Source organism: Oenanthe melanoleuca, chromosome 1 (genome assembly GCF_029582105.1).
Source record: "Oenanthe melanoleuca isolate GR-GAL-2019-014 chromosome 1, OMel1.0, whole genome shotgun sequence".
Lineage (NCBI taxonomy): Eukaryota > Metazoa > Chordata > Aves > Passeriformes > Muscicapidae > Oenanthe > Oenanthe melanoleuca.
The window spans coordinates 20,882,077-20,904,123 of record NC_079333.1 but is presented as its reverse complement, the minus strand read 5'-3'; the positions used below and the strand labels follow the sequence as shown (position 1 = coordinate 20,904,123).

The 22,047-nt window shown below is 41.0% G+C and overlaps 1 protein-coding gene across 2 annotated transcripts; it reads left to right on the top strand.

Annotated features, from left to right (window-relative positions):
- The first annotated feature begins 528 nt into the window (after window positions 1-528).
- CCDC80 (coiled-coil domain containing 80) lies at window positions 529-20,640 on the top strand. 2 transcript variants are annotated; one of them, XM_056500116.1, is made up of 8 exons: window positions 529-1,219; window positions 1,608-3,508; window positions 7,639-7,795; window positions 11,708-11,844; window positions 12,483-12,631; window positions 15,818-15,921; window positions 17,508-17,588; window positions 19,594-20,640. In XM_056500116.1, exons 2-8 carry the CDS (start codon window positions 1,616-1,618, stop codon window positions 19,938-19,940), a joined length of 2,868 nt encoding a protein of 955 aa, XP_056356091.1. In that variant the 5' UTR covers window positions 529-1,219; window positions 1,608-1,615; the 3' UTR covers window positions 19,941-20,640. The 2 variants fall into 2 exon arrangements, with proteins under 2 accessions (XP_056356091.1, XP_056356081.1); XM_056500106.1 differs by having other exon boundaries at window positions 580-1,219; window positions 1,603-3,508.
- The last annotated feature ends 1,407 nt before the right edge of the window (window positions 20,641-22,047 follow it).

Genomic DNA, 22,047 nt, shown 5'->3' with positions numbered 1-22,047 from the left:
TAGGTATTTTTGTATCTTTTCTCTTTTTTTTTTCCATTGCTGGGGCATATTCATGGGAAATAGATATGACTCTAATTTTAGTACAATAGTAAACAACCTGATCTCCTTAAAAACTACAGATTTACCAACAGTCATGCCCATATGATGCTTGAGGAAAGAATATACTGACATACACGAGGACCTGAAAGAGAAACTGGTTGGAAAGTGAAGAAAAATTTGATTTCACTGAGGAATTCCCAGAAAACAATAAAAAACAAAGAGAGCACAAAGGCAAAGCAGAATTAATGAGGTTTAAAATAATAATTCTCAAACACCAGAGCTGCTATTGAGACTGAAGGAGAAACATACTTTTTTATCCAGACAGTGTCTGCTTGGTGGGAGGAAAGAAAAGGCTGAGGTCGGAGAACAGCAGAGAGCTGGGAGGAGTGAAGGAAAGAGTTAAGGCTGGAGTCACCCTCTCTGAAGTGCTCTGTGATGCTGTGCAGTGTTTCAGCCCCCAGAGCCTTCCTCCTCCTCCCTCCCTGTGTCGGAGTGGGGAGGAGGCGGGTTCTGCTGAGCTGTTAAATCCTGAGTGAAGTTTCCCCCATTTCCAGTGGCCACCGTTGTCTGAGGCTGGTTCGGAGCAGGGCTGGGGTTGCCCTGACATTTCTGGGACCGCGGCCAGCCAAGAAGAAAAAAAAGACGAGTGTTTTACAATTTGCTTTTGTCGAAGTGTGGAGAAAGGGGAAAGGGAAGCGTCCTTTCTGATTTTTTTTTTTTTTTTTTTTTTTTTTTCCAGCATCACATTCCTGTGTTTTTCTTCAGCCTGGAAAATATATTAGTGCTGGTGCTTTCCTCTCTGGAAACAAAGGAGCTAAACGGGACTGAGGAAGCAAGGAGTGGGAAGGAGTTTTGGGAAGTTTAAAAGAGAGAGACTTGGAGCCGACAGAAGTTCCCTTTTCTTAAATGAAATCCCCGCCTGTGTGGGTAATCGGTACAGCAAAAATCCAGACCTGCAGGTAAATGGAGAAGCAGAGATCACAAAGGAAATTTCCGCTAACCTCGTCCCGCCTGTCAAGAAGGTGAAGAAGAAAGTTGAGAGACACACAACAGGCTCTGCGACCTGTTGGGCTGCATAAAGATAAATCACTGAACAACAGTAAAGCTGTATGGCACTGGTCTCCTTTTAAAGGAAAAAGACGTGAAAACTCGTCTCTGGCAGGGGAACTTCCCTGAGAGTGTAAGTTTCAAGTCACATTCTTGTCTTTCTGCTATATGTACAGGACCCCTACGCTGTGTGTCTTTGCATGTGTGTGTAGTGAGAGTGTGGACAGAAACGGGGAGACTGAGAGAGAGAGAGAAGGATGCAGATCACGGTGTCGTTTTAGATAGACAGTATCATGTTACAGAAGGATGATCTCATTTTTTCATAAAGTGATCCATTCTGTGTTTTTCCAAAAATAACTGTAAAACTTACAAAGCCACTAGGGCAGAACTGAGGTGTAATCAAGCACTTATAAATCACACAAAACAAGCCAGCCTATGCTTTGCATTTTTAATCACTTGTGCAAGATATCATCATACAGTTAACATCTAATTTTTCTCATTCTCCTCCCCCCCCAGCACAGATTGCACAATGAACTGGAGGCCAGCTCTCAGCTTAGCCCTGCTCTGGGCAGCGTGGTTAGTGTGTGGCTCTGAGAAGACAGAGAGGCTAGTGGAAAGAGGGAGCCATGGAGTTAGGAAAGTGCCCCTGGCTTACAGGGCTTCAAGCAGCCTCCTGAGAAGGTCTGGAGCATCTCTGAGGAATTCAAGCCCAAATCCTCAACACCCTGTCACCAAGAGGGATTCTTCAGCACCTCCAAAGCCACCTGCCAATCTCCTACAAGGGGAAGCACGTTCCCAGGCCAGGGGCACGGGGACCAGAATGAGGTTGGTACAGAGACTCACAGCTGCAGCCAAATACCCCAAATCCGGGATGATAAAGGATGAAGGGATATCCTCTGCCACCCAGTCACGAGTGGTACGTTTTCCTTCAGGGTCAAGTTCTCCCAATGTCCTGGCCAGCTTTGCAGGGAAAAATCGGGTATGGGTCATTTCTGCCCCCCATGCCTCTGAGGGCTACTACCGGCTCATGATGAGCCTGCTGAAAAATGACGTTTACTGTGAATTGGCTGAGAGGCACATCCAGCAGATTGTGTTGTTCCATGAAGAAGGGGAAGAAGGGGGGAAAGTTAGAAGGATAACCAATGAAGGAAAAATCCTGGAACAGCCACTAGATCCTGCCCTCATCCCTAAGCTCATGAGCTTTCTGAAACTAGAGAAAGGGAAATTTGGCATGGTACTGTTGAAGAAAACCCTGCAAGTGGAGGAAAGGTATCCTTATCCAGTCAGGCTAGAGGCCATGTATGAAGTCATTGATCAGAACCCCATCAGAAAAATTGAGAAGATGAGACAGAAGGGCTTTATCCAGACATGCAAAGCAGCTGGGGTGGAGGGGCAAGTGGTTGAGGAAGGCAATAATGGGGGCAGCATGCAGCCTACCCCTGGCAGTGAACATGTCCAGGTGTCAGCAAGGAAGGAAGATCCAAGGAAGAGCAATAATCAGCCAACAAGGACCAAAACAGTGAGGAAACCAATGACAACCACAGTGGCCACTCCTCTGCCTACAGTAAGGACCACTACCCTCCCTCCCACCACCACAACTACTCGTGCCACCACCCATGCAGTGACAACAGCCAGCCGGTCTACAACAACAACTACACCCCTCCCCAGCACACAGAGGACCTGGACCATGAAGTTGCATCCCACCACAGAGTACCACAGGCTGCCAGTAGCCCCTGATGCCACCACACCACGAGTCACAGCCTCGGAGGACTTCTACTCTCCTGTGTGGAAGACAAACCGCAGGGACCGGCAGCAAAGCCACCAAGAGAAACAAGTGGCAGCCACACGGAAACCAAACAAGGCTGCCCGCTATGACACCTCCACAGAACTCCCAACAGCTCCCTCAGCACACTATACAAAGGCAAACGTGGGTAGATTTAAAGATAACAGAACTGACAGAAAGGACTTCAACCACAGGGACCTGAATGTCACACCTGGGCAACACAAACCAACAAAGACTAAACTACCAAAAAAGAAGACCCAAGAAAAGATACTCAGTAATGAGTATGAAGATAAATATGACCCGAGCAAGCCTGCTACTTCCCATTTAGAGGAACAGTTTGTAGCAGGAAATATTCCCCCAAAGAAAGGAAAAGAATCAAAGAAGCATGACCGAATGGATAAACCTGAGAAGAAGAAGAAGAAGGACAGACCTGACAAGCAGCAGAAGAGTGAGAAGCAGTCTAAGAAGGTCAAAGCTGAAAAAAAGAGCAAGCAGGACAAAGACCGCAGTAAGAAGAAGAAGGGAAGCAGGACTGAGAATGAGGATTTTCCTAAGCCCAACAAGAAGACTTTCCTACAGCCTCCCAGGAAATCAGTAACTAACCTCCTGGAATATTTTGAAGGCAAGAGGAGGCTCATTGTAAGTAATTCATTCATCTGAATTTTATTACCTAAATGAAGTCACATCTCCCTCATAGTAGGAACATGTGGAACTATAAGTTTATGGTGGCTTGTATTACGCTTTTTTGAAGTTTTTGTCTTAAGGGGTAAAATTTATAGACCCAAATTATTGTTTTCAACATGTTTCACAGCCTCATATTGGAAATCTTACATGCAGTATAAAAATCAGTCGTCCAGATATTAGGATAAAAACCTGTTCCCAGCCACTTCCATAAGTCACCATATAGCCATCAGATTATCTTGCTTCCAGTGGATATGTAGGTGTCAGGATCTGTATCATTAAGATCAATAGAATGAGGTTCCAGTGTGTATTACATCCATTTGTCACCTTGGGGTACTTGCCAAAGTTACCACGTTTCAGTGCTCTGCATGTCCTGCCAGCTGGCACACCTTCTTCATATTGGTGCTGGTGTCCTAAAGCTGGAAGCAAGCCAGATGGCTTGGCAATACTAGTGCATGTCTGACTGAGGATATGCACAAAGCCTTGTGATCAGATGCCCTGAGGGATGGAGAATTTGGGATTAAGATCTGATGAGAATTTGGCATTCAGATCTCCTAGACATCTTCAGAGATCCTGCGCAAACTTTATTTTGGTTTGGGTTTTTCTCCTGCTGTTTGTATTAAACTGTAACAATCTGGTAAGTTTTCAAGCCTGAGAACTTCAGCATGGTCTGGAGTTACTTGCCCCCAGGTTTTATAGTGCTGCATGTTTTTCCAACTACTTATGAAAATCACTTCACCTGGGACAGGAAACAGTTTTAGTTGTAGTACAAATGTTTTTTCTGGCAGATGACACATATCCTGAAGGGTACACTTTGGAAAACAGTTCTTTAAAATATTATTGTGGGAGCTGGTTTCTTGCAATTATCCTGCTGCAAGCTGGTCTGTTTCACAGTTATTGTCCAATAGCCATTGTCACAAATGCCTTTGACTTTCATGCTCCATATTCCAGTACAAATAGCTAAGGTGCCACGCTAAGATGCCAAGTTAAGATTTCAACCATTGGAATGTAATGAATCATTCTGCTGATGATTCATGGGCCTGAAAACAAGGCAACTTTCTTCTCCCCCTCCCCGTTCTTCAAGATGTGGGGACCTTGCAAAGCTAGCACTAGAAGTGGAAAAAAGGCATATATTTGAAAAAAATTGAACTTCACTGAACTTTGCAAATATTATTAGCCTTTTAGTTACTTGTTAGCTAATATTTAGCCAAAACAAAAGCTCAGAGAGAGAAACTATGCAGAAGTCAGGATCCTTGAAATTTGGTCTCAATGTTATAGAATATATGTAGTGTCAGGACAAATATAAACAAACTTGAAAATAAAAGAGCCAAAAGTAAAGCTCACAGATGTCAGGCTGCTAATTCATAACACCACCACAGTCCTGGCAACTTAAAGAACTGTCTGAAATTTGAACCTTCTGATACTGGGCCACCTCACAGCTGGACCTCTGAGAGAAGAGTTGCACAATCTCAGGTTATCAGGCCAGAACTCACTGCAGACAAATGATTATGCCATGCTGTACCTCACTTTTTCAGAATCTAATAACATCCTCAGCCTGCTTACTCTGACGCTGCCTGAAGAGTAGGTTTGGTTTGGTTATCAGTAAAAGCAGTGGCTGAACTCTATATTTTCTCATTGCCACACACAGCATTCACAGCACAGAACTTCTCAAGCTTCTTTGAATCCACACACGTGCCTATTTGCATTCCTTCCAATCAAACTGTTCAGTTCCCTTAGGGGAACAATCCTTACAATTACATCTGTCAATTATGAGTCTTGAAACTCCCTCTCTAGAGAATTTGCCCACATTCTGCAGAAGCAGCTCAACCCGAGCTGTTCCCCATTGCTTTGCTGTACTTTTGTCTTTCCAACTTGCTTCCAAGGACATTGTTTCAGTCCTTTTCCAAACACCTTTTGAGAAGGACATAGGGTTTAAAGTTCTACCTCATTAACAATTTCAGATTTCAGAGTGAATTTCAAATATCTGGGATTTTGAAGTCTATTCTGGGTTAAGCTCAATTCATGACAAATGTAAGTCCCAGGTGCAGAAACTGAAAAAGTGGTTTTTGAGTCCAACAGTCTCACCTCTCTGTAGTAAGGCTTTTATTGCAGTCTTAAAAATGTTGAGAAATTTTGGCCTTGTGATTTTGAGTTGTTTATTTCTTTGTGGTGATGAAATGCCAACTGACAGTTTATTTGTAATACTCCATATATATCCATATGCATGTATATGCATATGCACACACACATATGCATGCATCCAAACGAGGAACAAGAAGATAACCAGAGAATTGCAACACCTCTCCTATGGAAGCAGGGTGAAAGAGTTGGGTGAAAGGGTTGTTCTTCTGGAGAAGAAAAGGCTCCAGGGAGACTTTATAGGAGCCTTCCTGTACCTAAAGAGAGGTTATAAAAAAGAGAGAGAGTGATAGTTGTGGATGTTCTATCCCTGTAAGTGTCCAAGGCCAGGCTGGATGGGGCTTTGAACAATCTGGTCTAGTGGAAGGTGTCCCTACTCTGGGCAGAAGGGTTGGAACAAGATGATCTTGAAGGTCCCTTCTCACCCAAACCATCCTGTGATTCTGTGGTGCAAACAGTGATAAAGCATACACAGCCTGGGTTAAAACAGACCTGGCACAAAGCTTTGATTGGAAATTTGCTTTGTTCTACAAGGTTTGATGAAGCGGATCAGATTCGGGCTTGACTCTGCTTTCCAGCTTATGACCTCTAAAACTAGGAGGAGACAATACAAACCAATGGTCTGTTTTTCATCTCAGTCCTTAGACCCTTCTCATGATTCTTTTTTTTTCATTTGAAGCATTTTAATATGCAACTTAAAAGCAATGTGTTACATACTGTAACCCAGAAACCAAATCCTTTTTGTGTCTGTCAGCCTCATTCACCTTCATGTCCCAAAGCTGCAGTTATGCCAGGGGCCTTTGCATAAATGAGAGGCAGATTTTATAAACCCGGAAATGTTTTTACATTAATGAACTGGATTTATAAAGAGTGTACAGCAAAAATTAGCCTTCAGGCCCCACAAACTTCAGAAGGCAGACAGAAAATTGTTATTCCTGTTATAGATTAAAGCATAAATTTGTAACTGAAGGATTTTGGTGATAATTTGTGACCTTAAATCAGAACACTTGAGTCCATATTCCAGCTCCCTTTGGGGGATCAGTGGCAGGTGCTTGATTGAAGATCAGTGCTGCCAGTTAGAATGATTACATTGGTAAATCTGCCACATTCCTAGGCATCTTCTGCTGGAAACTGCTGCATAGAATCACTGAATGTTGTTACACACACCCATTTCCTGGAATATTTTCATCTCAGTCACTGATGAAGATCTGAATCGTGTGCTCTCAAGTTATAAAAATTAAATCTTTGCAATCCTTAGAAGGCTTCGAAGTAAGTACTGTAGAATGCAGAGCTTTTTATACTTTTGTTGTTGTAATTGTTCCTCTTTTTGCCCAGAGCTGTGCCTTTGAGCAAGTGTAGGTCCCATAAGATATCAACATGGCTTAGAACAAAGAAAAGCAGAATCAGTCATTTTCAGATGAGGTCACAGTGGCCTCAGCAAGTCTTCAAGGTCTTCTTAGATGGCCATCAGTTATATAAGTACTCATATAGACCTAGTTGCACTCACCCCTTGGCAGTCAAAACAGCCAAGGGAGCCCTGCCTGGACGATGGGATGAGGGCAGAGCGCCTGCAGTGTTCCCAGGGCTCCCACTGTGAATTACAGCACCACTGAGGGCTGTGAGGCAGACCTGGTGGGACTGGCAGGGCAAAGGGTAAAAGGAGAGCATGTGGATTTCAGTAAAATATAGTGATGTTTCTTCTACCAGCACTAGAAGCAGCAGAGGAGCTGGTGCAACCAGCTGTACATGCTTCTGAAGGTTTTCCTCTAGCTGCCTGAATGTCTCTGGGTCAGGCCTGGCCATTAAGGTACACTCCAAACAGAAATTAATAACAGTTTTATGGGAAAGAGAGCCCAGTTTGCAGACAGCAACTAGTTCTCCTTTAGTAAAATAATCACCTGCTTCATCCCTTGTACTAAACAAACTCTTTTGTCTCTGCCACCAACCAGCTGATCACAACCCCCAAGGCGGACAACACCATGTACGTACAGCAGCGAGATGAGTACCTAGAGAGCTTCTGCAAGATGGCAACGAGGAAGATCTCAGTCATCACCATTTTCGGCACCATGAACAACAGCAGCATGAAAATAGACCACTTCCAGCTAGGTTCTTTTTCTTCTAATACTTTATTTCCATCTCATGGGCACAATACAGACAGCAAAGGGAAAAATCACCCCAGCTTGGGTCAAAATCTAAGACTATGCAGGACCTGAAAAATAGCTAATTTAGACATATTTATTGCCACCTTCTTCACATTCGGAGTTTCCATGTAGATAGGTGATAGATACTGGACATCCATTTCTCTTAGGTAGCTTTGAAACAGCTACTGTCAATGTTCAGGTCCTGGGGAAGTACCCACCAAAGCCAGTGAAAACCTGTCCTTTTGTAACAATAGCGGTTGGACAAAGACTTCAGGTTGCAGTCCAGCAAAGCACTTAAGCTTAGTTATCTCTTGAATCATAGAACTGTCTTGTTTCTGTCTGCATCTAAAGGTTAACATCACTGTGAGTGTTTTGGTGGATGAATCCAAAGAAATACAAATATTCTACAATTCTATACTGCAAATAGAATAAAAGCTTCTAATTTTGCTTACAAGTCCACCACATCTTTCCCCTCGAAGTTCATCTGGTTTTACCAAACCTTGGGAAAAGACATGTGATGGAACAGAAAGCTCAGGACCTGACCAGCTCCAGGGTGTTTCAGGTCTGGCATATAAATGGCCAGAAGATCACAGATTTATGTCTGGCTTCCAGTTGTGCCTCTGCTACTCTCAGAGGGGCAGGATCTAGCCTTGTGTGTCTGAATGACTGTGAGTCACAAATCCTGCCAGACTGTCCATTTGTGTACCTCCTTAGCAAATCTGCAGCAGTACAGGATTTTCCACATCAGGCCAAGGTTACTCAAGGTCACTTTTTGTGTACCTAGATCCATCTGCCTGTCAATTTGCCTAACAGCAAAGCCTGTTTAGGATTATATTTAGCTCTAGTCTGGCTAATATTCAGATATTCACTTTGACATAGACCATACTCTTTCAGCCTGTTCCAAACTTAACCTACATCCAAATTTTACCAAACCACATAAGTGTATACAACAGCTGAGTTCTCACAGGAGGAATTAAATTGTTGAAGAAAAACAGGAGATTTAGAAGGGTATAGGTTAAACCTTACATGAAATTCACCTTATAATATTGCCCAAAACACCAAATCCTGAGCTGTATAGAAATACATACAATACATATAAATAATACAAATATCTTTCTGTTTTACATCCCCTTCTCCTCCACCCTTCCTATTTGTATGGCCTCTTCAAGGCTCACTCACTGTGAGCATCAGAGGCAGCAAAGGCTCCTAAGAAACATTTTGTACACAGTATGTTTCTGTAGTGAGAAGCTTGAGCACCCAGCACGATGAGGTCTAATTTGAGTGCTGCGTCTTGGGACTGAAATACAAAAGACAACAGCAGAAAAGTCAACAGAAGACTTTTCACTTGAAATTTCAAACACATTTAGAAGTGGTGAATGAAAGAGCTCAGTGACACTGGTCAAGATTAGCTCATAGTAAAACCAGAGAGTATTTCCCACTTTCCCACTGGAATGACACAAAAGCTGAGTGTCACTGCAGAGGTCTGCTCTTCAGCCCAAGTTAGCAAATGTGGTCTCTTTTCCCTATGGGAAACAGGACTTTAATCAACTAAATATCAGCCCCTCTCTACCCATCCAATAATCAAAGCAAGTACCTAATCTATTTGGCCACTGTCCTGCTAAAACAACCTGCTGGCCTTCTTTGTAAACTCACTGGAATTATTTCTCAAGATAACTCATCTTCCCAGCCTGTCTAGCTGCCAAAGATGTATGGAGAAATATTTCTCCATTCTTTCAGAGAAAAAGCAAAGAGAGAACGGACTTTGCAGGTAGCAGCATAGTCTCAGCTCTTGTGGATCTTCATGCAGATCCCAGATGTCCTTTATGAGGCAGAGGTCAAGGACAAATAGTGACTTGGAAAGAGGTAAATAGATTAACTTCTTTTTTTCTCCATAGAAATAACTTCCAAGTTTGAAAGGCAGGTCAGCCTTTGTGGCATTATATTTTTCCTTGATACAGAATTTTTCTGCATCACTCTGTAACTTAATTTTCTTCTTTTCATTTTAAGTTTTGGAAGAAAATCTCTTTAAAAAGAAACTCTAAAGGGCTAACTTCATATTGATATCTAGAGTTTAAAGCAGAAGGGTGCCATAGGTCAGTTGGTCTAAGATATTCCTGTACATGAGCAGCTTTCCATCATATTTCACAATAACAACTTTTGCATTTTTCTATCTCCATCTAAGCCAATGAGATAGTATTTGCTTTTATACATGAACTTTTGGTCTATGTTTTAATGGTCATATTTGCCACTAATAGTACATAAACCTCACTCATGAAGCACCTGATGCAGGATTTACATATATTTATGAAGCATAACCAATTTGCACATCTAGCAATCCATCCAATCAAAAGTTAATAATATTGCTTGTTCATTCTTTAAAAAAATTTAAACTGAGGTACATATAACAATGAAAAATCATATAAATTAGATATATAGCATGATAAGTATAACTAAATTTTAATACTTGCTGACTTTGCTATTTTTTGTAAGCAGTGGGTTCAAGATGTGAAGCCTAAAGATCAGATTCTCATTCAGATATTTTCCCAAAATTTTAATTCAGTAGTTTCATTCATTCTATAAAAAGGATGCACCTACTGCAAAATTTGAATCAGATCAAAAAGTCCTTAAAAGTCACGTACGTTTGCAAAATTATTTCAAATGCTTTGCTGTACAATGACTCAAATCTTTCTTGTTGCTATGTGCTTAACTTGGATCAATTAATCACGTCTCTATTTGCTGACAAATAATTATGGAGCAAGGGACTGAAAAGTTGTACCCCTGGATTCTACCTCTTGATGACTTGCTGTGCTTCTGACTTCAGGCAGGTCATTAAGCCATGGCTGTGATTTCTAAGTGAGGATATGAATATAACATTCATAGTGGTGTCACAGGGCATAGGCAAGCAGTGTTTGCAGGGAGCTCTTGGTGCCCAGGTAACATTCACCTGGTGTGTGGCTCAGCCTGTCCTTAGCTTTCCAATTGCATATGGAGCCTTGTTTCAGCACTGTTGCAGTTGTACAGGGCTGTGCTGGATGCTGCAGCTGAGGCTGTGCTGATGACATGGAGACTTTCAGGACTTGACTGCAATGCACCCTGGTTCCACATGTAAGGAACCTCAGTACCTCCACAGGCTTGTCTTCAAATCTCTGCCTTCAGAAGTCCTTTTCTCATGGTTTCAGAATGTTTTCTTAGACTGGACCATTGAGTAGGTACAAGTCATATTCAAAACTAAGTTTTTGCCTGTCAGGCTGCTAGAATCAGCAAGCAGAAGGAGGAAGGAATGCCCAAGTGGAGTATCTAGAGAGGTATACTGCCAGCATTGCATTCAAGGCATGTTAAACAGTTTCTGGTTTCTTATAGTCACTACATGTAAATTTTTAAGACTGGCAAGGTTAACTCTACTGTCCTGGCCAACTGCAAGTTGTTCTAGCTATATTTTACTGACCCAAATCACCTATGCTGTTTCATTTCCACATGGAACGTATTGTCAAAATATCTACTTTCAATTGCAGAAGTGGCTACATTTCAGGAGTGGGTGAAATGATTAGTACATGCATATACATGTATGAGCATGTTAAAAAATCCCAAAGATCTTTCCAGAAAAAAGGAAAAATTTTCAAAAGAATGTACAAATGATAAATACTGAAGTGCATGAGCCCTAGGATTGACTGATTTTCAAAGACTACTGGGATGGAAAACTAGACAGTTAAAGTCATATGAATGAAAAGTTCACACACATGGTTTGTAATACATTGAATATGCAGCAGGAAGAGAGCTCCTGAGAAAAAAAATCTCCCTTTTCTTTTGAGGCAAAATTAAAGGCAGAGGGCTGTGTGATTCCATGACTATTTTTGTTTCTCCTTTGCCTGACATTAAGATAACGAAAAGCCCATGAAAGTGATAGAAGATGAAGATCTTGTGGACCAACAGCTCATCAGTGAGTTGAGGAAAGAGTATGGGATGACTTACAATGATTTCTTCATGGTGCTGACAGACACTGACATGAAGGTCAAGGTGAGGGTTTCAACTCTTTTAACTCAGGTCTCTTGAATGAAAATGCATTGGAAACGTATTTAAAAAAAATTGAAAAATTTAGAAAATTACACTACACTTGTGTATGTGAGGCACATAAGATACTGAAGCAGGACCTGGTTATTGCTGCAGGACAAGCAAAAGAACAGTAAGTAAAATTTTCAGAACTTAGGTAGCTATCTTCATATTCTGCACTTAGGTGATCTTAAGAATTGTGTGTTTCTGCAGGAATGATGAGAAACAAAACCTCTCCATACCTGACAGGGTTTTAATGTAGTACCTGGCATTCTAAAACACAGTTTGGCTGCTCAGCGGGATGACAGCACATTGCATAAGGACAATCCTCTAGTTGAATGGCATTAGATAAGAATATAATAACTGCAATGTCCTGGCCTCATCACTTTGGGCAAATAGTGAAAATATGCCACTTCCAAAGGGCAGCCTGACTGAAAAAAACAATTATATTTTCCATTGTTTCTGATCTGTTTTAGGCCTTGCTGCTTGCATGCAAATTAGAATACTTGGATCTCTAAATATCCTACAGTGCTGTGATACATGCAGAAAGGCTGCTAATATGAGCATCCTTATACCCACCTATCTTGTTTATTTTTTCTTAACAGCAATACTATGAAGTACCCATAGCAATGAAGTCTGTGTTTGATTTGATTGACACCTTCCAATCACGAATTAAAGACATGGAAAGACAGAAAAAAGAAGGCATTGTCTGCAAAGAAGATAAGAAGCAATCCCTTGAGAGCTTCTTATCCAGGTATCACCTTCTGTTCTTATCTGCTGCTAGTTCTACTAATTATCATTGTACTGGAAAAATACCCATGTAACTATTTCCAGGATTTTAAAATACAGATTTCTCAGGATTTACAATGTTAAGCAAATACAGAGATGCAGCCAGAGCTGAATGCAGTCTTGTATAGAACCTGGAAGACAGGAAGCATGTTTCCTTACTAACTAAACCTTCCTTGGACACTGATTTTCAGTACCTTAGTTTCTCCATCATGACATGGATATAATAAAACTGATTTTCATTAGAAGAGTAAATAAGGATTAATTCACATATGTTAGTTCAACGTTTTGAATGTATGAAGCACAGTGTTTATGTGTTTTGATCATCAACCATCCCAATCTCATTAATCCCATTCTAATCCCTTCCATGTAGTTCAAATCAGTAATTAATTCTCTCTAACTTCCTTCTTATCCTGCTTGAGATAACAGTTTGTCTTTGCCAATATTAGTCATGCATATTATTAAAGGTCTTGCAGATGTCTTTTGCAAAATGTTGGAAGACCTTCTGCAGAAAGACAGTTTTGTTTATGCAATCTCTACATGCTGGTTTATTACTCTACCTTGACACCTAAATTCCAGGCTATAAATGTGTCTGGACTGTGGGCACAGAAGAGCTCTCTCAATTATCACAGGATAATTGAGATGAAATTAGGGCTACCCCATGATTCTACACCTTACCTGTTACAACTGCATCCTCCTCACCTACTGAGAGAATCCATGAGAATACACTGTTAATGTCAGACAGCTTTAAAAATAACTGAGGCAGCATGATGGATTATGACAAGGAGGAAAAGGAGCATCAAGTAAATGAATAGGCTTTTGGTTCATAAACATTTTAAAATTCAACATCCACTTCAACAGAAACAGAACCTTTAACAAGATCCACCCCCCCCACCTGACCACCTCCTGTTTAGGTCCCAGTGATTCATCCTTGAGACCACCAAGAAGAACCACAGTTTGGAAACAGCTGATCAGCACAAGAAAGAGCTTGTATACTGGAAAGGGACAGGCCACAAATCCTTCTTTGCTTGAAAACAGCCCTAGTAATAAACACACATTAGAAAACTGGGCACGAAAAATGCAGAATGTTGCATCTATAAACAGAATTGCTGCTGCACAGAATGCATTTATTGTCTGTGAATTAAGCACCAGGCTTTAAATATTGGGTGAACTTCTCTAGCCACATTAACTGGTCAGATTCCCAGTAAAATTAATTCCAGCTTTGTCCAGTATCCTGTTCCCAGTTGAACAAGAGCCCTGGCGTCATCTCCCTGGTGTTGCTCCTTGAAAAGCTCAGTTATAATAAAGCCAATATTGTTCTTAGCAAACCTGCCTGGTGTGAAAGGAGACCATGAGAGCCAGAGCCAGCTAGACTAATGCTTAAAAGCCACATGCGGAAGGAAGAAAACCTTGAGTATGGGGGTGAGTCCCCTTCTAAGACTTAGATACAGGCTGTGCTGCTTTCTGGGATCACACATCGGAACAGGATGCAAAAAAGGTAGAGGAAGAAGAAAGGATCCACACAGGGAAGGGTCTGGTAGATTTGTCAAGAGTATTGGTCCATGACTTCTGATGTCAGAAATAAAGCAGAAATCTGTACATTGGTGTTGGCAAGCTAACAGCTGTGAAGGACCAACTGAACTAATTTCTAAGATGTAGTCCCAGATAAGCACACCAAGTGCTGGGGAAGGGGAATAAACAAGCTTTTTCAAAGGCTTTCAACACTTTCCAGCTGGGTGTAACTCCAAAGGAGATATTAAAAAAAAAAAACAGAAATAAATATATAAGTATCTTAAAGTGACTCACAGTTTTTCCCCAGGCAAAATATGATCCAATGACCACATTCTCACTCACTGTCCATATAACCAGGTGCTTTTCTATACAAAATAGCACAAAGATTTTTTTTCCCATTTTTAGAATAATGACACAAATTTTTCCTCCTTTTCTTCACGTAACATATGTGATCCTTAATGCTTCTCATTCCCATTCACTTAACTGTACACAACACACATTCATGTCTCTACTGTTCTTCCTGAGAAAGTTGAAAATTGTAGTCTGCTTTTCAAGGATTTACTTTTCTAATTGTAAAAAAAAAATCTGTACCAATCAACAAGCAACGACATCAGCATGCCCTGCTCTTCTAAAAGTCTTCTCTGACTTTGAGCAAGTCCCACCATATCTTCAGCTTCTCTTAAAGGAAGCAGAATTGACCCTTTGCATTAGCCTTCATTTTGAGATTTTCACATGGTACAGCAGAAAAGCAGGCTATTATTATAATTGAGTAACATCTGCATCCATTTAAAAGATCATTTCCTGCTGTAAAAATATCTCTGCAGCTTTGCAAATTCCTATAAATCTGATTTATTTAGTTTAAGTGGGTAACTACTTATATTCAAAAAACAATTTGTTGAGAAAGTATTAAAAACCTCTAGAGTTAGAATTCTTAAAGATTTCAAGTGTCCTTATGGCACTGCCTTTCCTTGACAGAAAAGGAAGGAGATCCTTGTGCACAATCTTGGATAGGTGGTGTAATCCCTATTAAAGAAAGATTCCAAGATTTATCCTATTGCCCCATGCATGCCTTATACAGCCACAGGCTAACACAACAACACACTTAGAAGCAAGCTCACATTTAAAGCCATGTTGAAGGTATTTTGAGCAAATGTGGTGCAGGAAAGAAAAAAGAGGTCAGTGATTATTTAAACAGAAGTATGAGTTATGTCTGAAATGAAGATACACCCTAATTCTCAGACAGCCCTTGGACTGCAAAATAACTGTGCAGTTCCAGCAGTGGTGAATGACGTAAAAGCTAAATGCCTAGTGAGGAATTCCACAGGAATCCTTCTCTCTTGAATATACACTTCTCAGCACTGCTGTAACTACTGAAGGGGCTTTGAGCAAAGATCATAAACTTTGCAGTGTTTGTTTGGTGAAGCAGCAGCACTGCAGGTGTTTCTTTGAAAGTTTTGGAGCTGTAAAATTCAAAACAAGCTTTATCCTCTCACAGTGATGGAACAGAACTGGGAAGATTTCCCACCCAGCTGTTAGTTAGAAGTTGTGAGAGATATGACATATCTCAGCCTGCAGAGAACAGAAATGCTGGGAGGACTTGAGTCACATGTCATGACCGTGCCTGGCCACGCTCTCTTTTCAGGTTCCGATGGAGAAGGCGGCTGGTGGTGATCTCTGCTCCCAGTGATGAAGATTGGGCTTATTCCCAGCAGCTTGCTGCTCTCAGTGGACAAGCCTGCAATTTTGGTGAGTCTAAAGGAATTATATTCTTGCTCCCCTAAACCACATCCTTCCTGGTGATGTGATGGATTCCTTTGCTCAAGTTTGAACCTGGACAGTCTGAGGAACCCGACAACTGGAAACTTTCCTCCAGATCCAAATGGAAGATTGTGCTAAGCAGGTAGTACAGCACAGTGGCAGCTAAGACAACTAAACAATGTTCTCTGGAATAATTTCTGAAACATTACACTAATGTAGCAGAAAATGCTAGCACTCCAAAGCTTGTCTTCAGGACTGTACTTCAGGAGACTAATAGTCGTTTCGGGCATTTTTTTGTACCACAAAACTTAAAAACACAAGGAAAAGGCTTTGGTAAGGGCAGATCCTTTAAGATCCAACTGAGAACTGGGCCAGGCATCAGGGAGATGCATGGACATCAGGGTTGGGTTTTTTTTTCCTTACTTCTTCATTTCCCAAATCTGTAAAAATATTAATGGAAGCAATTTTAATCCAATAAAGGCTCTCCCAGACATAACTAGATACATCAAAATTCACCTACATAGTCAGTGGAGAGAGAGGGGCTCCTCCATGAGACAACTAAGAGCAAGACCTAGAGGCACTCTTCTGTCTTTTTGTCATGAAGTGCAGAGAGACTTACTCCTTAAGTTCCTAGCAATACAGGGTCTAGAATTTATTCCTGCAACAGAATGAAACAGGCCCCTTTCATCAGCTGCCATTTCAATGTATTTCAATTGCACCAGAAGGGAGATCTGCACAGTATGATTGTTTATTCATAATCACCTGGCTTTCATTCAGAGCCTCAACATCACCTCATTTGGAAAGCACCAAAGTAAACTGTGACACGGGCCACTGCAAAATGCTTTCTGAAGAATAAAATGTAGTCAAAACAGTTAAGTATCCCCACCCTCTGGTAGGGACAGCTTAAACATGATCCAGTGAGTTTCTAAAGCATCTGTCAATGAGTGTTTTAACTAAGTGATATGTTTCCAAGTATCTTACCTCCAAGTTATAAAAGCAGTTACATCAAAGATTTTGTTTGACTCATGTCACATGAAGAGTTTCTGCTGTCCCTAAGGTCTGTCTTTAAAGCAGAGGCAACAGCCCAAGCCTCTGCACACAACAAGCAGAAGAAGTGACTGTCATAAACTATTCCCTTCAGTGATTCAGAGTTTAACTGGCATAGGTGATATTGTCTCTAAGTAATTTTTTGCTCTGTGTATGATAAGTAAAAGCTTTACTAGTGAAGAAAACAGAGCAGAAAGATTCTGGAGTTGAAGAATGACCTCTGCATTTTACTGGCGTATCTGATGCTTGTATCCCTATGCTACAGAACCACATCACCATGCTGCTGTCCTTGGACAGCTTTATGCAACAGATAGCACATTTACTCAATACATCACCTTTTTCCTTATGTTTGGGACAGGTGATGTGACTGGCAGGGACTCCATAGAAATAAGTAACTCTCCTGGAGGGCTGGCTGAGACTGGGCCTTAATTTAGCAAGCACAGACCCAGCTGATTAAACTAAAAAATGCCCAAAGATAAGCACAAAGATCTGGGCTGACCCCAAAACTTTCTTCATTTCCTCCACAGGTCTACGCCACATAACTATCCTCAAATTGCTGGGAGTTGGAGAAGATATTGGAGGTGTCTTAGAGTTGTATCCAATTAATGGTAAGTGACTGTTTCCAGTTTCTTCAGTACTAGCCATGAAGGGCATTATACAGTGCTGAGTACTTATTTGCTGTAATTTCTTTAGAGGGATGAGCAAGATTTTTTTCCTCTTTTGTTTCCTCTTTTGATCTCATCTCTTTTAAGAAATGAGATAACAAAAAGCAAACAAAAAGCTTTCTTGGTGTTTCTGTGCTAAATATTATATAAGTTCTTAAGGAAAGGAAAGAACAAATATCTGAAATCCATCTCTCATTTTGATTTCCCGCCTAAGCTTACAGTCTCCTCAGTACACTCTTCTGCCAGCCTTACTGACAAAGCCAGGGATGTCTGCCTTTTTTTCATGTTTAAGAGCTTGCAGGGCTAATAGGACACACACTCAGCAGATTGTCATCTATGGATCCCTCATTTATACACTTATAGAATGGCTTGCAATGAATAGAACCTCTTAAAGATGATCTTTTTCCAACCCCCTGCCATGGGCTGGGACATCTTTCACTTCATCGGGTTGCTCAAAGCCCCATCTAACTTTGAACACTTCCAGAGAGAGAGCATCCATACCTGTTTCTGGGCCACACCACCCGTATCCCAAAAAACCCTCTTCTTTTTATCTAATCTAAATTTACCCTCTACGTAAAATTAATACTCCTAGCTCAGTCTCTGGGCCCTGGTAAAAAGTCTTTCTCCATCTTTCTTATAAGCTCTCTTTAGTATTCCACTTGCCTCCCAGCAGGCTCTTCTAGTAGATCCTTAAGAGAGTCCCATTGTCAAATGCTGCAGGTTCCTCTACTACATAATCCAAACAACTGCCTCCATCAGTGGAGGAACAAAGACAGAAAGAAGCTTATTAATCCCATCTGTGCTTCAACTGCTTTGTGCATGAAAGCATTCTAGTCCTTCTACAGCACAGAAACATTAAGTCCATGTATGAGTAAAAATAAACAGAGGAAGTTGATGTCAGACTTCTTCCATCAACACTCTTGCAGCCTCCACTGATTTTTTACTGGAGGCTTCACGACTTTGTTTATAGCTTTTATTTGTTAAGATCAACAGATCTTTGTCTGATCTCCCCTTGAATTGATGTTGGCCTCTAGAACATATTCTGTGAGAACTTCTAGAGAAGGACCTTTTATTTGGCCCCTATACCTTTGTTTGATTCCCCTTATTTCTTGTGTGTGGGAAAAAGGTACACATTTAATCCCTATCCATCCCTGCAGTAAAACTGACATTCACTCCCACTTTTCTTCTGCTTCAACCATGCTATCAAAGGACCTTTTGAAGCCTTCTGAAAATTCACATAGCCTTTATCAGCCAGGCCACCCTTAACCCCCTGCTTGCTGACTTCTTTCAGAGAACCTCAAGTCTATAAGGCAGGGTGCCACCTTGTAAGAGTCCTGTTGCCAAGCCAACTATGTATATATGTGCCCACTGATCTCAGTTGTCTTACAATTTCTACTCATTTACCCAACACAGACTTCAGACTTAAAAGCCTAGAGTTCACCAGATTTACCACAGAACATATACATTAAAGAGGAAATGACATCTACCCCATTCCATACCTCACATATTATGACAGTTCAAGAGTGAGGCTCTATAGGCTCTATATCCTGCAATTCTTCTATCACACTTAAATTCTTCTCATTTCTTTCACTGTTACTGTTTTTCACACGTCTTCTGCAATACATAAACTGGTGACCCAAGCTGCAAAGACATCAAAGAAGTTCATGGATTTTGGGTGACAAAAAGATGTACCACACTACAGTAGGTAGCTTCAGGCTAGAGAATAAGGACACGTTTACTAAACTTTAAAAAGCTGTTAAAAATACATCCGTAGTTCATAGTAATTTCATTTCAGATCCAGGAAATGGATCTGAACTTGGAAATTATAAAGAATCTTATATTGCCAAATAGTGGGCTGTATCCTATCTCCTGTTGCTAATTTTTTTACCTAGAAACCCTCATGGCCTAAACAAAATATTAATGCTGATTTTACGTTATCACTTTCTAGGAAGCTCAACCGTAGACCGAGAAGACATCCCAGCTAATTTGGTGAAAGACATTCGGAATTATTTCCAAATTAGCCCAGAATATTTCTCCATGCTTCTAGTGGGGAAAGACGGCAATGTCAAATCCTGGTATCCTTCTCCAATGTGGTCTATGGCGATTGTGTACGACCTGATTGATTCCATGCAGCTCCGGCGCCAGGAAATGACAATTCAGCAGTCGCTGGGCATGCAGTGCCCCGATGATGAGTATGGTGGGTATGGCTACCACAGCTACCACCAGGGCTACCAGGAGGGTTACCAAGATGACTACCGTCACCACGGGAGTTACCACCATGGATATCCATACTGAACAGAGCGACTTGGCGCTGGCTGCCCCGTGCCTCTCTTCCAATAACTATCCAAGCAATGGGTGGCCACTTGCAGAAAATCTTCCCAGGCCACCTAGATAGCCATGCCTTGTTCTTCTGCTGTTCAATCAAGGGACTTTGGTCATTTGCCTTCTCAAAAAATGCAGAAGCCTTTACAATGAAGCAATTCAAACCAGTAGTATTGAAGCTTTAAACAATAAAGACTCCTTTATATTTTTAAACCTTTATAAACAAAGGCCATTAGCAGGTGCTGTTTGTATTAAAACAAAAACAAACAAACAAACAAAAAAAAAAAACCCTCACAGCCCCAATCCATGGGCACTACAGTAAGACATGAGAAAAACTGTCCAACAATGTGCTTTTTACTACTTTTTCTAAGGAGAAAAAAAAAAAAAAAAAGTATATTTATTGGAAAGTGAGATTTCATTAAGCATATAAAGAGAAAAAGAACCACACTTTGGGTCTCTCCCAGAAAAGGAAAATTTAAGAAAGAAGCATGGGGCATGCTCTTTAGTAATAACAACAAAAGTAATAAAATATTTTTGGAACATCATGTTTTAAAAGATAGCATCCCTTCTACAGTGCATTACCATTGTAATTAGCTGACTTTATGAATGAAAATAAGATTTATGGCTATAGCAGACTTGTTCCAATACAATACAATGCAAAGTTCTTAACTACGATGCTTACTGCATGGCTATTTATTCTTTCAGTTGGGGTCCCTGTTCTCTTAGGTCCGGCCCATCTCACTGTTAAATCTAAGTTAATGAGAGCTACCAGGGTTAGCACTGACTTAAATACAGAAATCTGAAAAGCATTATTTTTATCAGAAAAATAAATCTTATTCAAATATATTTTCAATGAGTTGTAACTAGCTCTCTACAATAATGCTTTTAATTAAACTGTTACTCTAAATTTCAAATTTTCTTTTACCTCTTCTTCTCATACCCTCCCCTATAAAAGTGATCTGGATTAAATGTTTATAGAAGTATTTGAGATTAATTTAATCTGCTAAATCATCTCTATTTCTGCCACACTTTCAGAAATGTTTCTTTTTTCTCCCTTCTCATTGATGTCTTTGGGTATTGGAGCTACAGCATCATCCTACCCTACAGAAACCAGTGGCAGAACTGCATGCACAGCCATGGTTCCAACACCATGTGGGTTAGATTTCTAAATATTAAACATGCAGCAGAAAGATTGTGGAATATCTTTAAGTGAAAATACCATGTCAGCCTTTATAGTGGCACATTGGTCACTTCTGATATCAAAGGTGTGCCTGACCAGTCACATTTCTTTTCATAATCTATGATGTGGGTGCACATCACATATAGATGCACACAACAGGACACTCAAGCTGGGTACTGCCATCACAGAAGTAGCACAGAACAGGGAGAAGCGAGAGCTCTAAGCTGGCCAGAGCATGCTCTGCATTTTGATTTCTGGCATTTTCCTGATTTTTTTTTCCCTGCCACATGAAAACAAAACCAGCTAAAGCAACATGTTCACTCAAAACCAGATGCTTTTTTAGAAGCATAAGTCACAAGAGGCCAGGCATTACTTGCCCTTCTGAATGTCAGAAAGGCAGACAGATGATCACAAGGCCTTAGCTTTGCAAACCTGGTCACTCTCTGGGGCAGGCTGCCCTCCCTATCACAAGGTAGCTGTGCAGGATACAGCTGTGACTTACCTTTCTCAGGTGACTGGAGCTAACTAGGGGAAGGCATTTGACTGGTTTTGAGAGGACTGCTGCCTGCAGAGAGCTTCTGAGCTCTCAGTGATGATAGCACTTCCACAGCAGAAAGCAGTGGATAGATAAATTCAAAAAACCAAAAAGAATCAAAGGATGGAAGGGTTTCTAGAAGAAAATGGACTGTCCTGTAGCTCCCTTTCAGAAAACAAGAGCTCACTGCATCAAGGTCAGCTGCCTAACTTTCCTTGCCTAAAGCAAAATCAGAGGAAAGTATACCAGACACCTAACAGGCGCCTCCTGAAGACAGAAAGAAAAACGCCCTCGGGGCATTTTCTTTCAGGTGTTCATTTAAACTTTCCTGTAATCTTGTTTTCATGTAAAGTCTTTAAATGAAA